The sequence below is a fragment of the Haliotis asinina genome, chromosome 3 (assembly GCF_037392515.1).
Source record: "Haliotis asinina isolate JCU_RB_2024 chromosome 3, JCU_Hal_asi_v2, whole genome shotgun sequence".
NCBI lineage: Eukaryota > Metazoa > Mollusca > Gastropoda > Lepetellida > Haliotidae > Haliotis > Haliotis asinina.
The window spans coordinates 19,270,637-19,285,755 of record NC_090282.1 but is presented as its reverse complement, the minus strand read 5'-3'; the positions used below and the strand labels follow the sequence as shown (position 1 = coordinate 19,285,755).

The 15,119-nt window shown below is 40.6% G+C and overlaps 1 protein-coding gene across 1 annotated transcript; it reads left to right on the top strand.

Annotated features, from left to right (window-relative positions):
* The first annotated feature begins 943 nt into the window (after nt 1-943).
* On the top strand, nt 944-13,031 carry LOC137276625 (lim and transglutaminase domain protein ltd-1-like). Its single transcript, XM_067808234.1, has 9 exons — nt 944-1,191; nt 4,589-4,702; nt 5,481-5,707; nt 6,857-7,961; nt 8,997-9,141; nt 9,651-9,818; nt 10,939-11,222; nt 11,330-11,515; nt 12,987-13,031. Exons 1-9 carry the CDS (start codon nt 1,141-1,143, stop codon nt 13,014-13,016), a joined length of 2,310 nt encoding a protein of 769 aa, XP_067664335.1. The 5' UTR covers nt 944-1,140; the 3' UTR covers nt 13,017-13,031.
* The last annotated feature ends 2,088 nt before the right edge of the window (nt 13,032-15,119 follow it).

Here is a 15,119-nt window from a genome sequence, read left to right as displayed (position 1 = left end):
TTTAAAATTACTATGTAACAAGATAATCATGATTTTGAAGAGACATCAATGAAATCTCTCTTCTTACTCACCTCAAGAATTTCGAAGCTCCAATAACCTTCCATCAACCTCTGGTGGTTGTAACAGACGCCCACATGTATGGGGCGGTCTGGCTTGCGGGATTGCGTGTCTGTGTACGCTGATGTCGTGGGTTGTTGCTTTCAAGATCGATCAATGGATTGTCTGATTCAAACATGAGTATTTGAAAGCAACAGCTATATAGCTAAATTTTTGTTGATTATGGCGACAAAAAGCAACAAGCACAAACACTCACGTACGCACGAGCATACCTGCCTGCCTTCTGCCTGCACACACGCACGCAATCGCGCGCGCGCACACACACACATATACATACATACATACATACCCTGATTATTGGGTTAGTGGGGATATTTGGCTTGCCAAACATGCCCAGCTCAGCTCAACGGATTCCAGTTCCAGTTGGGCATCCCGTGCTTCCTCAGGTAATAAATAAAGCACAACATGACGGATAACCGTCATTTTTGGTCGTCTGGAGTTATACAACAAGTTGTACTTTTATTAGTATTACACAAGTGAGAAGAGAGTGATCATCTCAGCGTATTTGGTTATATATATTTAAATACAACTCACGGGCAACAGTTGATGGCATGACCCACCGTAAATCAGATTATCACTAACAATAAGCTACTTGCGTGTGTTCATGATCCCAGTCCTCGAGTCAATGACCACGTATAAGAGCTAAAGCTAAACTTCATAATTAGCTCAAATACCATTACCAAGAAAACTAACTATTTGCCAGTATGGGACTTAATAACCTGAGTGCTCGAACTGTTTTATAAGGAAGTGTAAGAGATATCACGCTGAGGAAAATTCACAGTGTCAGCGTTACAAGTAATCGGTGAAAACAGAAGTGACTTAGCGTGTTGTACAGTATTAACAACTTGGATATGTTCCAGTATCGACGTGTGAGCATCAGTCCATCGTTGGCTCCAGACAAGGAGACATGTTGTTCCGTGTCCGTTTTATACACTGGATTAATTAATATACACTGATTGATATAAGAGCGGCGCAGTGCCTTTGTTTTCATCAGTGTATGTGTTTCAATCTGCCTTGAACGACATGGGCTTCGGTGCCAGCAAACCAGATCCTGACTTCCCTCCAATAATCCCGGTGAGTGACATATTAGTTACTAATAGGGTTTAATACCATTTTGGATCATGGGACCTTGACAGGTTAAATATGGACATTGACTTAACCCGTTCTTGTTGCTGAACAACTCATGTAAATTCTGTCAGTGTGAATTATTTACGCTACTTTTGGCAACGTCATAATAGTGTAACAACATGGACATCAGGCACAGGCTCTGTGTTTTTTCAGTTCCTTTTTTCGAAATCAGACCCTTGAAACCACGAGGCTACGGATGAATTACTTGTAAGATAAGAAGAAGATTTGATAAATGATTCACTTTCCTTGGTCCTGTGTTTCTCTTTTTATTGTTAATCGTCTACACCGGGAGTTCTGTGGTTCCTTCAACCAAGGAGGAGAAGCAACCTTTACCAAGGATAATCTTCACTCCCATTCTTTAACCCAACACTTTACCTTAGTGACTTACGATCACCCTAATGTTTTGTGAAAGGAGGCACTGTTCTGTTTACTAAGTGCTGTCCGTCTTTCTTCCTGGTGGATATTTGTAACATCCGTGAGTTAGTGGATAGAACGTCTACCCTGAGAGCAGTGTGTCTGTGATGCGATACCCTAGCAGGTCATACATACCAAAACATTGTTAGTTGTTTTTGTTGCCGTTTAAGTCGGGATAACGGAGAAAAAAGTATTTGTCGGTTTTTCGTGAGCATTGTGTGACTGAGTCAGTTGTCAGTGTTAAACTGTGGCCTTGTATCGCAACACCACAAATCCGGAATACATCGTGCAGTCAAACACACTAACATGCACGTCACTGAAAAGGGAAAGAATCTTGAATGGTCCGTGAACGCTACACCAGCGTACAGTTTCCGACTCAAATCATCTTTGTAAACATCAGGGGATAGTTTGCTGGCCAAGCGGTTAAATCTTATCATGGCTTATCATGCAGAAGAACGGATTCGAATCCATTTGCGACAACTAAATATTATGCCATGAACATGATGGAAACTTGTTTTAGATCCTCACTGTTACAGCTATAGCGACCGCATCATGCATTTATGACAAAGCATGCCATGGTTTAATGGAGTACACTCTGTGTACCTGCGCTCGGACAATATTCACATAGTATTGTTATCTATATAGGTGTTAATGTGGAAATGTCAGTAGGTGCCAGGCGTGCAAAGTTGGGAAAGGGCTGAGTGTTGAGTGGTCAACCAACAGAAACCTTTTTACCTACCTTGTCTATTTGGCTCCATGTAAGCTATCATGAGAACAACTCTCAGTATCATAATCAGGTTATACCCAAACCTCATATTTTGTGATTCTTCATGTATATATTCCGTTTGTGCATAATACCTGTGCATCATTTGCTTGATGATGACATTAGCATCTGTTGCAATAAAGTTGTCAAGGTGTAACACTCTCTGTCACAGCAGGTTCAGTTAAGATGACACTGAAAACTGCGAAATTGTTTATAAAAATATTTACAGCTACTTCATGCCCACTGAACACTTGACTATAACATTAACCTATTGAGGTATAATAACAGTAAAACATGCTCACATGCATACACACGGTGGATGTGCGTCGGAATATAACTTGGAATAAAGTGTGATTAGCACTGAAATAGATTCCATGTATGATTTCATGCATACGGTTCGACACGTAGTCTTCATCTATCAACTCCGATCAAAGGCTTGTTTTTAAACAAGTTCCTTCGGTCAATTTCATTTTGTCAATAACATACAGAATGTTCATCACGCACTCGCAATTTATTGTGAATAATACAAAACAACCATTACACAGCCAATAATATAAAAATATTTATGAAGAACCAGCGACAGAGAACACTCCCCGGGCTCAGACATCACATACTGTTTGTATTTACTTATACATACACCTTACAGTAGTCAGGACTTGGCTATTATTCCTGCTGTCAGTAAGAACAGTATTGGTGTAAGGTTTACATACTGCAGTATATGGGTCACCTGGACATCAATCTTTGAGGCGTACACGAGGACATGGTCCCATGAGGACCATGTTATACATACACCAACTCCACAGCATCACCTGAACAAAGGAAACAGATTCCTCTGAGCGATGAACTCCAGCTGCACAAATGTATCTGCGTTGGTACAATCATATACCTATGTGTAGAATATTAGATATTAGAATTTGAATAAAAGATTAGAATTTAGATAAAGGCGACCTCTTTCCTTAATCATTCGATTAAACTAAAATGTGAAATCGATGTTAGCACAAAATTATTCATCAATCCGAAAAAATACTATTAAAATTGCAAAGAGTAAAACAAACTTTGATGCGTATAATCAATTATACCGATGTTTTCTGTTATATCACATATACATCTAATACGGTCATATACAAACGAACTGTTTATGTCCGTAAAACAGATCAGAGCTGGCAGCATGATTCACCTATAAAATATCAGACCCCGGAGTACTGAATTGCATGCGGAAGCTGGTTGGAGTCCGCAGTATTTTGCCGCTTAGACGTACAAAAACTTGCCAATCCTTACTGTGAATGGTGGCGACTGGTTTTAATACCGTATTAACGATCACGCGAAATCCCCCCATTATAAGATAACACGATTGGTCTGGATACTACCAGCTTCACATGAAACCGCATACTGTAGTATCAGCAAAGGGCGATAACTTGTTCGTAATGGAATGTACTGATATTGACAAGTCCTGAACGCAGGCCTCGGGGACACTACTTCCAGCTGTTGGTGACCTGTAGTACGTTTATATATATATATAATATGATTTCCTCGATGGTATATATATGGTAAACACCAGCGTGAAAGTCTAGTAATTTTAGTTCTTTGTTGAATGGATTTTATAACGACATGTATACATTATATATTTAAAACAATCCTATTTGTTTTTAGTTGTTACGGTATGGCTGACAGACATACTCAATGACAATTTAACTCACTCAAACACTGTATCACAATCACTGATTTGATTTCGCCTGTTTTTTTATTTTTGATTTTGTCATAAATATTTTCCGATATTAGCACACAAATGGTCATTTAAGATAAAGAGAGTGAACAAGGTTTTACACCGATTTTAGCAGTATCGACAGTATTTAGCATAATCACTGCGAGGGACACCAGAAATTGTTCTTTAATAAAGCTGTACCGACACGGGGAATGGAAAGCTTAACCACAATGCGCATTTAAAGGAATGTTTCATTACAGAGTTGATATTTCAACACTTATAAGTTCTTAATGTATCGTCAAATAACATTGATTTGTATTTAAAAGTATGCCACGGGAAATTCGGACTGTCTGTTGCCCTTGATTACGAAAGATTATAATCTGTATGCACCTTGTTATTTTCGAATGTTTGTTGTCTGCGTTAAGTGTTTGGCTTCAGCTGTTTAAAGATTTTTTTGTGTGCAGATATTGGTTCCTCGGTCTCTGAAGGGTTACCCACCTCCAAAGCCTTCCAGCTTGAAGAAGTGCGACTTAGTCAAGTTCGAAAGTTTCTTGACCATAGATGCCAGGTCAAAATCGGTAAGTATATGTGTACCCGGGGTCATAATGACGAGTCAGTGGGGAATAAACTGATCGGCTTATTCTCTCATTCGTGACCTGAGGGATGCAATGAAATCATCCTCGCAAAATCGATCGTGTGTTATTCCTTTTCTCACCTGTATTTGAGATAAGTAGAGATAGTCAGGATATTTAGACGGACAATTAAGAAGCGGCAACACGGAAGGAGATACAGAAAATAATGAAACGCTCCACAACACGTATATACAAACCTGTGCGAGAAATCATCTTCCTCTGGAAGTAGTCATACAATCGTTAACACCAATTCAACAATCTGCTAGATTAGTTTGTCATATTTCAGGTGAATGAGTGAATACGTTAGATATACCGCCGCTATTAACTATTAAATTATCACCTATTAAACTATTAACTATTAAATTATCACCTATTAAACTATTAACTATTAAATTATCACCTATTAAACTATTAACTATTAAATTATCACCTATTAAACTATTAAACTATTAAATATCACAGCTGTGGACACCGAAAATTGGCTCCTGACTCTTAATCTAGAAGGCGAATGACGCCGAGCCTTTATCGCGACCAGGCGCTAGGGTTTATCACCAACCTGTCCCCAGACAACAGGTAGAATACACACTCCACTTGCAATACATGCTCCATTTGCAATACAATAGGGCTAGGGGTCCTTTCTGAATGACACTATCTTCAAGTAGCCAGTACCAGTTGGGTCCCATATATCTGAATCACGTACATGTACGATCCATGTATTCTGCAGATAATTGTGAGTGACGACACAACCTATGGTCAGTTGAACACTTCTCTGACACGCGGTCTTGTCTCAGACTTGGATAAGGTGCGAGCCATCTTCGCTTGGTTGGGCAGCCAGCAGATCTACCAGAGAACCTATCCTGGAGTTGTCGACCCCATGACCCCCAGGGGTTACATGAAGCTGATCAAGAAAGACCTGGGCACCTATACTGAATTCTTCACATTGCTGTGCAGGTACGTGCCTCTCTGCCGAAACTCCACATTCTAGTCAATAGTTGTTGATAAATAAAAGAGACAAGATCCTAATCCAAATTATTTTGACAAGGATGGGCATTGCCAATTCTAGCAGAAAATCTCAATCATATGCATGAACAAACAGATCCACATGAAGTGGGACACAACTGGGATATCTACTTCTTGTTTACATCTTACTGACATTTCACAAATTATATTTTCAAACTCAAGATTGCGTATATTTATTTTTCATAATTTTTACCAAAACGTCCTGAACATTTAATGATAATATGTACATGTATCTATACTCACCACATTTTGCCTGTTGACACAGCCATGTGAGTTGATCAAACAATTACTCTCAAAATTTATATTTCCACAAAGTCACCTCATCCGGGTTAGAATTGATCTTCAGTAACCCATGTTTATTGTTTGAGGCGACTAACGGGATCGGGTGGTCAGACTCGCCAACTGGGTTGACTCGTGTCATCACACCTCAATTACGTACATCGATGCTCATGCTGCTGATCAGTTGATTATCAGGTCTAGACTCGATGACTACAGACCACCGCCACAGAGTAGGGATATTCCTAAACGCGGCGGAAAACCAAACTCACTCACTCATCAGTTACGATGAGACTGCAACGCAGAAAATTAGGTCGTTGTTATTGACTATTTGCGAAAGTCAGGGACAACTCATGTGAAGAAACGCTTCAGTCACTCGTGTGTGTTAATTTGTGTAAAAGTACGGTGTCATTACAGGCCTGGATAAATCGACTGGTATCACGCTCTTATAGCTAATAATGAGTAACAGACAAAATTACTTAAGTCGTCACCTTCACTAGCTACTGAAGCTTCTGAATCAATGCCATATACCATGGAGAACCTCTACGCACTCATCACCGTATTCGAAGACTTAGGGCGCATGTATAATCAATCCTATGGTAAGTCACAGTACTTTACAAAGATATATGGGGAGTTCATTCATGCATGTGGTAGGTCATTGTCCAATGTATAGAAATAGTATTCATGTTGGTAATTATATATATTGTAGGCCAAACGCATGGTTTCCATAGCTAAATCCTGAGAAGGAGCTACGAATCGTGAGTGAGGTTATGAATGAAACATTTATCTTTGTGTTTCATTTAGAGCCGCAGACATCCCCTGTGTAATGATACGTGGACGATGTAAGAGTGAGGACTACGAGGCAGGAGAAGAAATTCCTGCTCGTATGTCCTCAAACTGGGCGGCAGTCTTTGTGGATGGAATATGGCGTACCGTTCACCCATCCAGGGCCTACAGGGGGATCTACAGCAGGAAGACGACCAGTCAGGAACTTCAAGAACTGGACAACCATGAAACCATCAACAATAACGATGACAACGTTTTTGATGAATTTTTCTTCCTCCCAGATCCAGAAGAATTCGTGTATTTCTGTTTGCCGGAGAAAGCTGAATGGCAGCTTCTTCAGAAGACTTGGACATTGGAGGACTTCTATGATGCACCACATTTCCACAGTGGTTATTTCTCGTCAGGATTAATTCTTTCTAGTAAAAATACATGTTCATTGACTTCTAAAACGGGGTTGTGTCACATCAAGTTTGATCACAAATTCGGAACAGATGCAAACGTCAGTTATATTTTGTTCGTGAAGCAGAACCTTAGTGGGAGAGTCGTCAACAACTCGAAACTGGAAATGTACGTTTGCAAGGACGCCAAACACGACCACATCAACATATACGTCCGCTTGCCTGTGATGGGCGTGTACAAACTTGTCATATATGGAGGACTGACGCATATGCTGCATCCACTTGTAGAGTTTCGTCTAGACTGCTTTCAAAGAAACGTGATCAATAATCCATTTCCGATTCGTTCCTCTATTGGTTTCGGTCCTGGACAACGTTCTGTTGGTTGTGGACTTCGGTGTGTGTCACATCGGGACGGTATTGTGCCAATATGTCCAACGAGGTCTGATATCTTTGATTTCCACCATACTCATCCGATGGATGTAGAAGCGGTTCTACGTCATCACGCATTACCGGAAGGCGACCTCAGAGCATGCGTGAAAAAAATGGTTGAGAAAAATCGTGTCGTTTTCCACGTGAGTGTTCCTGAAGATGAAATAGATGATGATGAGTTCGCTCTTCAAGTGTTCGTGAAAATGCCCCACACTAATTACACCCTTGTCAACGTTCTGAATTTTCTCCTCACAGAGCATCCGGAAACGTATGAGACAGAAAACGAGGTAAGTAGAGCCTTGTGCCGGTAATAAAAGTTGTTCAATGGTCCCTCCGGGCCCATGAGTTGATGTGCCCTCGATGTTTGTTTATGTTCCCTGAACATGGATTGATGTACCATCTATGTATGTTCAGAAACAAACAAAAAGAGAAACAAACATCGAGGGTACATCGATCCATGTTCAGGGAACATAAACAAAAATCGAGGGTACATCATCCCATGGGCCCCGAGGGACCAGTAAACAAGGTATTTGTCTTACCGAACACCTCAATGTTGATTTTGCACGGTTAGAAATCTGTTGGTAGCCATCACTAGAGTTTGCAGACGATGAGAAAAACAGATTTAACATTATCTCCTTTCCATCAGTTTGCATTCGCAAAATATTCCGTACATCATACATGACTCGGTGATTCAATGTTATTCGAGATAAGGAATTACTACCAAGAAGTACCAAATTAGTTCGGCATTCCCAGAGGGGCGCATAGAAATGTTACTTGTTGTACGCGTGGTGCACTGAAAATAATGAAAGAGCGCTCAGACAATCAGAAAACGACATTTAAGTGTGTGATAAGTTGAGGTAAGTGTTGCTGTAGTAACATCACATCACAAGGAAGACACTATCAGTGTCCTCACTTAGTATTCTTCAAGACTCTTAGGTGTGGATAGTTGATGCTGTCAACCACTCATTTGTCGAGGCTTGATTATTCACAGTCTGCACTGGTACTTAATTCTTAAAGAGAACTGGGGTTACTTATTCACTTTAGATATGACTAATTGTATTTGAAATGGGTTGTAGTTGTTTCTAGTTCTACCTATATGATTATTAGGGTGTGTGTGACTTCTAATAATACTAGGAGCGAAGGAGTAGCATAATGGTTATTTAAGCGTTCGCTCGTCATGTGTGAAGCTCATCTTTCGAGATTCGAACTTAGGTTATTCATGACGAGCGAACGCTTTAACCACTATGCCCACTGGGTGTTCATCTAGATTAGCAAAGTTTGCTATCGGTTATATTACCATGCATGTTTAACATTGTCTTGCGTTCACGCAGGACGGGAAATGTGTTCTGGATCTGGTAAACCGGGAAGATCTAGAACATCTACGAAAAGCCCTCGACAAGTCCGACTGTGACACAAACTCGTCCAGTGTCAACATAGCTGAGGATATGACAATCTGTCTTAACAACAACAGCCAGGGTACGTGCAAATATTAAATAGCCATTCATTTTGGGATCACCCGAGAGTATACACAAACAAGATCGGGTTGTCAGCGAGTTTACTGATTGGGTGTCTTTCTGACGTGGTGTCGTGGAGCGTTTTCAGGCACGTTTGATTCTGTTTTGATGATTAACGTCACTCACTCTCAGAAACCCACTCATCCACTCTCTCAAAAAAGAGAGAGTATGTATGAAACAACAACATGATCCTCAGTTACTGAGTGAGGGAGTGAGTGAGTTGGACATGTACACTCTCGCAATATCCCAGCAATATCACATGTCGAAGATTATCATACGTATGATGATTTGTAAAAATCAGGCTGTTGAACAAGTGTGACCATCGTAATGTTGTCGTATTGGTTAAGCAAGCTAAAAAATACTATCAATTCCTGTTCAATTGACAACCACCCACGTGCGTTAACATTCAATAGAAATTCAATTCAAATCAGTATTAGCGTTCAATAGAATTCCTGTCGATTGTTTTGGCAGTTTGGGCGTCACAAGAAGAAGAGCATGCACTGGACCATCTCTCTAGTGCTATGAACAACAGTGACAGGAAAGAATTGGAAATCGCTCTCCGTGGACTACAAAATCACGGCCACCTGAATATCAGTCTCAAGCCGGAAATGGCCGCACTTACTTTGTTATACGAGGAAGGTATATATCAGTTGTTGGGAGAGTTGTTTTGTGACATAACAAATAGTCTGAGAGGATCACGTATCACTGTCATGGCACTGTCATTGTATTCGGAACAAGGCGGAAGAAATATTCTATTCATGCGAATGATCTTAACTGCAAAATAAGCTTTCAGTTTCTTTAACATATCGATATTAGTACTCAGTTTAATAAAGATTTGCTCTCATTTCACAATTTAGATAAAGTGGATTCTGGCTGTCCAGATGGCGAAGAACAGGCATGTTTGGCCAGTTACCGTAGACACTAGTCGGCTTACACTTTGGTGAAACCTTTTTTCAGAACAAGAACAAAGAACAGAACATCGCATGAACAAACAACGGAAGACGACTTTTTATTTCTTTTTTGTTAAGCATTATCGTATATGCAGGGATTAAGATTAACATTTTGAGTAAACAGCTATTCTCAGCTCTGACAGTGATTGCTATGATATAAAATAAATAACACAGGCTATAACATTAGGGGTCAGTAATATGTTTATGACCACACTTCCATTTTACATCCAAGACGGTAACTACCAACAGTGTTGCGGCCTGTGTTGGCCGTGATTAGGACCCAAACAGTAGTAACGGAGATGTTTATGCAGCGGACTGTTATTTTAGTCAGCTAAGTTCCGATCAAAAAGCATTGTTCTCAGAGCAAATTGATTGTTGGGATTGTTATTTTAGTCCGTAAACCGTGATTAAGAGAGTCTGGTTTTATAAAGCAAGGTTTAATGATAAATTAACAACATTTTTCCCGGGACTCGGAGAGTAGTCTGGATTGTAGAGAAAACCGTATTGCACAGAGTCCGGATTTGTACTGATGTGCGTTACCAACTATTTGCACCTGCTAGTATGTCAGACGAAAGGTAGTACTTGATAGTTGTCCAATTTGTTCGGGTATATACCTGGTATAAATCATAAGCGATCGACGACAGGAAAAATACTGCACTCGTTACCCATCACGTTCTTTTGAAGTTCGTGGACTGCAGTATTGATATCATTAAGGAATGACAATAGTCTTGACATGCATCTTCAAAGTAACAGATTTGGCTATAACATACTACCGATATCCTGTACCTTCCAATGTCCCTATTTCACAGAAATCAAGAAAAGAAGGTCTGTCAACGATCTGGACAACTTAATGAAGACGATCGCTGAATGCAGTCAGTCTGTAGTCAGTGAAAGCCTGGATTCCTCCCCGGTAGTGCAATCAGCCCGAGACTTCCTGAGTCGACAGTTACGTGTGAAGCAATATAATATGGTCATGCAAACGCTGACATCACAGACTGTGGTCGATGTGGCAAACTGTGAGCGTCCTAATAGCATCTGCTTTGTGGTCTTAAGGTCGACCTACCTTCTACTGGGAGAGGAACTGCCAATGCAGGTATGTCTCCCGAGGCATTAAGGTATCCTCCGTTTCGTTCACTAGGGGCTGGACAAGGCTATCGCAGGAAACTGCCCTCGGCTGTAACAAACTTTTTTTTCCCGCAGAGATGGTCTGATGTTCGACACCTGCTTCGGATCAAGGGACATAATAGTCTTATCAGCAGGATAAGCCGCTTCAGCCTGGACGCCCTAAGCAAGGAAGTAAGCAATGAGGTCAAGGACGCGCTCGTTAAGTTCACGATCGAAGAGGTCAAGGCCACGGGATCAGCGGTTGCAGCTTTTTATCTATGGGTTAGTCTAAATATTTCAACATTCGGCTAAAGGTCCATATACTTTGAGAGTCTTCCCCCTGCGCTTCGTGTTATTACAATAAAATATATCGTAAATATGAATGAAAACAAATTGCCTTGATGCACATACAAAAAAACACACAATAGGTAAAAGACTTGAGTCCAATATGCAACATTTCTTTATGATTATTTCATTCTGCAGTTGGAAAATTTCTGATTTACACCGTTTCCCCTTTCCTTCGATATAATTCTGACGCCTCATTGGGACGTCTTAACTGCATCTCAGTTTAATCAGTCCGCAGAATTCTACAGTATGGCTCGTGTGGAATGCTGTCGAAATTCGATAACATGTAAAGGATCATGAGTTTTTAACTACATTGTAATAAGAAATTTGTCATTTCAGTACCCTTGAAACAAATCATCACTGGGCTTTGGTCACACAGTGGTGTGTCAATTATATCACATGTCCTTCTTCAGTAAAACTGATTGATAAACATTAAATCTGTGAAGATGTCTTAGGTTTCCCCTTTCCCTCATCTTTCTAATTCAGTTACACAGACATTCAATAAGATTGGTTGTATCTGAAATGAATCGAGAAGACGGTATATTCCCCAAGGAGCTTGAACTGCCAAGATGCGCATTATCAATGTAGTGCTTTGAGCATTCACTTTTTGTAAGGAAATACACCCATCAATCAAGGTATTAAGCAAGTCTAACACACGCACACACGCACGCACGCACGCACGCACGCACACACACACACACACACTATGCTGTAGTAAAATGCCCTCACCAAGGGGAGGGGCGGTGGGGTAGCCTAGTGGCTACAGCGTTCGCACTTCACCCGGGTTCGATTCCCATATGGACACCATGTGTGAAACAAAGCTTTGGTGTCCCCACGATACTTTTGCTGGACTAGTGTTAAAAGCGGCATAAAACAGTACTAACTCACTCTGGTCGGAGAGCAGATGTTCAGTCACGTAGGTGTCTATTTGCATCTTTGTGGAGGGTGAGCGGTGAAGGTCAATATGGGTTTGTGTCCACCACCATGATATTGCTGCCATATAAAAGTGGCGTAAAATTAAATTCGCTTACTCACCAAGACGAGTTCTGAAAGATCTATATTGACTGAAAATTGACACTCAACCATAAATAACTAATCAAGAAGTATCAAATCACAATAATGACTACAGCCGAAAGTCGCTGAGGTGGCGTTTAATATTTCAGTAGAGTAACAAATGAACCATTGATGTTGCAATATGTTGCTTACTCTTGGTCAACCCCTATCTTATCAAATTTAACTCGTTGCAGTATGTAATCATTTTTAGGTTGGTGTTTTTTTGTTTTGTTGTCTTGTGTGCTTCGTAATTTTCATTTTAAATTTTAATATATTTTAATTTATTTGTTCGGTTTTGTTTGTATTGTGGCATTTATGCTAGTGAAAGTTGTTAACCTTACATTTTCTATTGCAGGCATTGGGGGTCGTGATGGAAGCGAGATAAAGAGGACACAAGAAATGTACAACAGATCAATAAATCATCATCCTGTCAATGACAACGCTGTCTCACTTATTGACCCATGAAGATCCGGGTTAGAATTGATCTTCAGCAACCCATACTTGTCGTAAGAGTCTCTTTTCTGTTGTCAGGTTTGATATTCTCTACTGACAGAGGCCTTGAAGTGCCCCAACATGGCTTTGAGAACGTTCTGGATCTTGGTTTGTATTGCAGGTAAAAGAATAACCTATTTCATTTGAGAGGTTGTAGAACGACGTGTCTTTATTTCAGTATGAATGGCGGTTATGTATTCCACAATTATTCACCCAGAATTCGCCCAAAATCGAAAGTGGGGTGTTTGAAACCTTTGGACGCGTTACATCCCCTTCCTTCTTTATATGTATATGGATATAAGGGTACGCTTGTTGGACCCAGGACGTATTATTTCCAGCAATACAACAGCCCCTGTGGCTCCGATCTTCTCTTTAACGCTGCTTCGATCTTGGTCTGTCATATCCAGAACACTGCCTTGATCTTGGTCTGTCCTCTTCAGAATACTGCTCCGATCTTGGTTTGCCCTCCCTGGAACACAACTTTGGGTTTTTTTCTCAGTTGATAACATGACCGGTCGTACCTGGGAACGACAGGTTGATGACGGCTGGAGCTGAAGGGCGGCAAGTGAAAGAAGTAGATATAGGTCAACTCTTAGGTGGTATGTCTTAAGGCAGATGCTCTTGGATTATCGAACCTGGATGTCTAGTGTGCCTCTTTGTGGAGGTGAGCGGTGAAGGGCATGAGTATGGCATGGGTTTGTTTGCTATACTCTCTGGTCTGGAGTTTGTTGGTTTCTCTCTGGACTAAGACCACACAACGGGAGCTGTTTGTCAGCTTCTTCTGCATACGACGAGTATGAAGGTGATTGAGGAGGTTGTTTGAATCGGCATATGGATTCGCGATGACAAGACCGCTGTCGTTTCTGTACCAGCTGAGGGCTTCATCGTCCATCTTCCGCCACAGTTCGTTCAACAGCTATCATTATGTTCTAATTCTCTTCTCTAACATAAAATATTTATTTTGTATATCAATCACACAACATGGTTTATGTCTACCGCAGGTTACAGACGAGCAGGTTATTTACAAAGTACATGTTCAATGATTTTCGCGATACGTCAGAACGTGCATGCGTCTTCCTGCAAAACAATGTATCCAAAAGTAACTTTTATATGCAGGCAGTAATAAGAATTAAAGTTCACAACAAAGGTGCAACATAAAACACAACTTTGCAGATTATGATACTTTCGGTATATACCTACCGAAACCAATCATCAAAAATGCCAGTTCAACCAATAAAGTTTTTAAAAAACGCGATGAAGAAAAGTCCGCGAAATCTGAGTTCAAACGATTCACTAAATTTCCCCCAGCGCTGGGGGAAAAGTGGTTTCAACAGCTGTGCTGCGCTGTGCCCATAACGCATGCGCAGTGAATAGGTTCGCGGATTGTGGATTGTGAGCAGTAGTCTAAGCTTGGTTGTGTACACAAACAAGTAAATAATCTACTCGTTACATTAAAAAGGCTGATTGTGGTAAGCAGTCTCTGTCACAGAGAAAGCTCAATGTCTGGTTATTGACACCTGTATGTCGGCCTGCCTGTCTGCTAAAGACAATATGCAATACACACCTTCAATTATTGACCACATGCAATTTAAAATTTACACCTATCAGGCTATAAGCCATAAACAAAATAAATAGAAGTATGATTTGTGCAACCGAGTCTTGTCTCTGCCACATTATGTAATTAGACAGGTGAGATACTTGTACACATGACATGTTTCTATATCTGTGGGTTGCAAACAAACTACGTGCATTTTTCTCGGATGACTGGATCTGACGGAAACTGGTGCGAACTCTTGTCAGTTTCAAGTCCTGCCTCGTACTCGGACGAATGACAGTTTCCAGCCATGTAGTAGTTTACCATCTCTACTGAGATTATTTTTATTGAATCGAACGCAACTTCAGAGAACATGTATTTACAAAGCCCAACATCTCTATATACATTCTTTATGGATAACAATTTCTTCTAGTGTATATGATTGTGTTTGACAGCGGTATA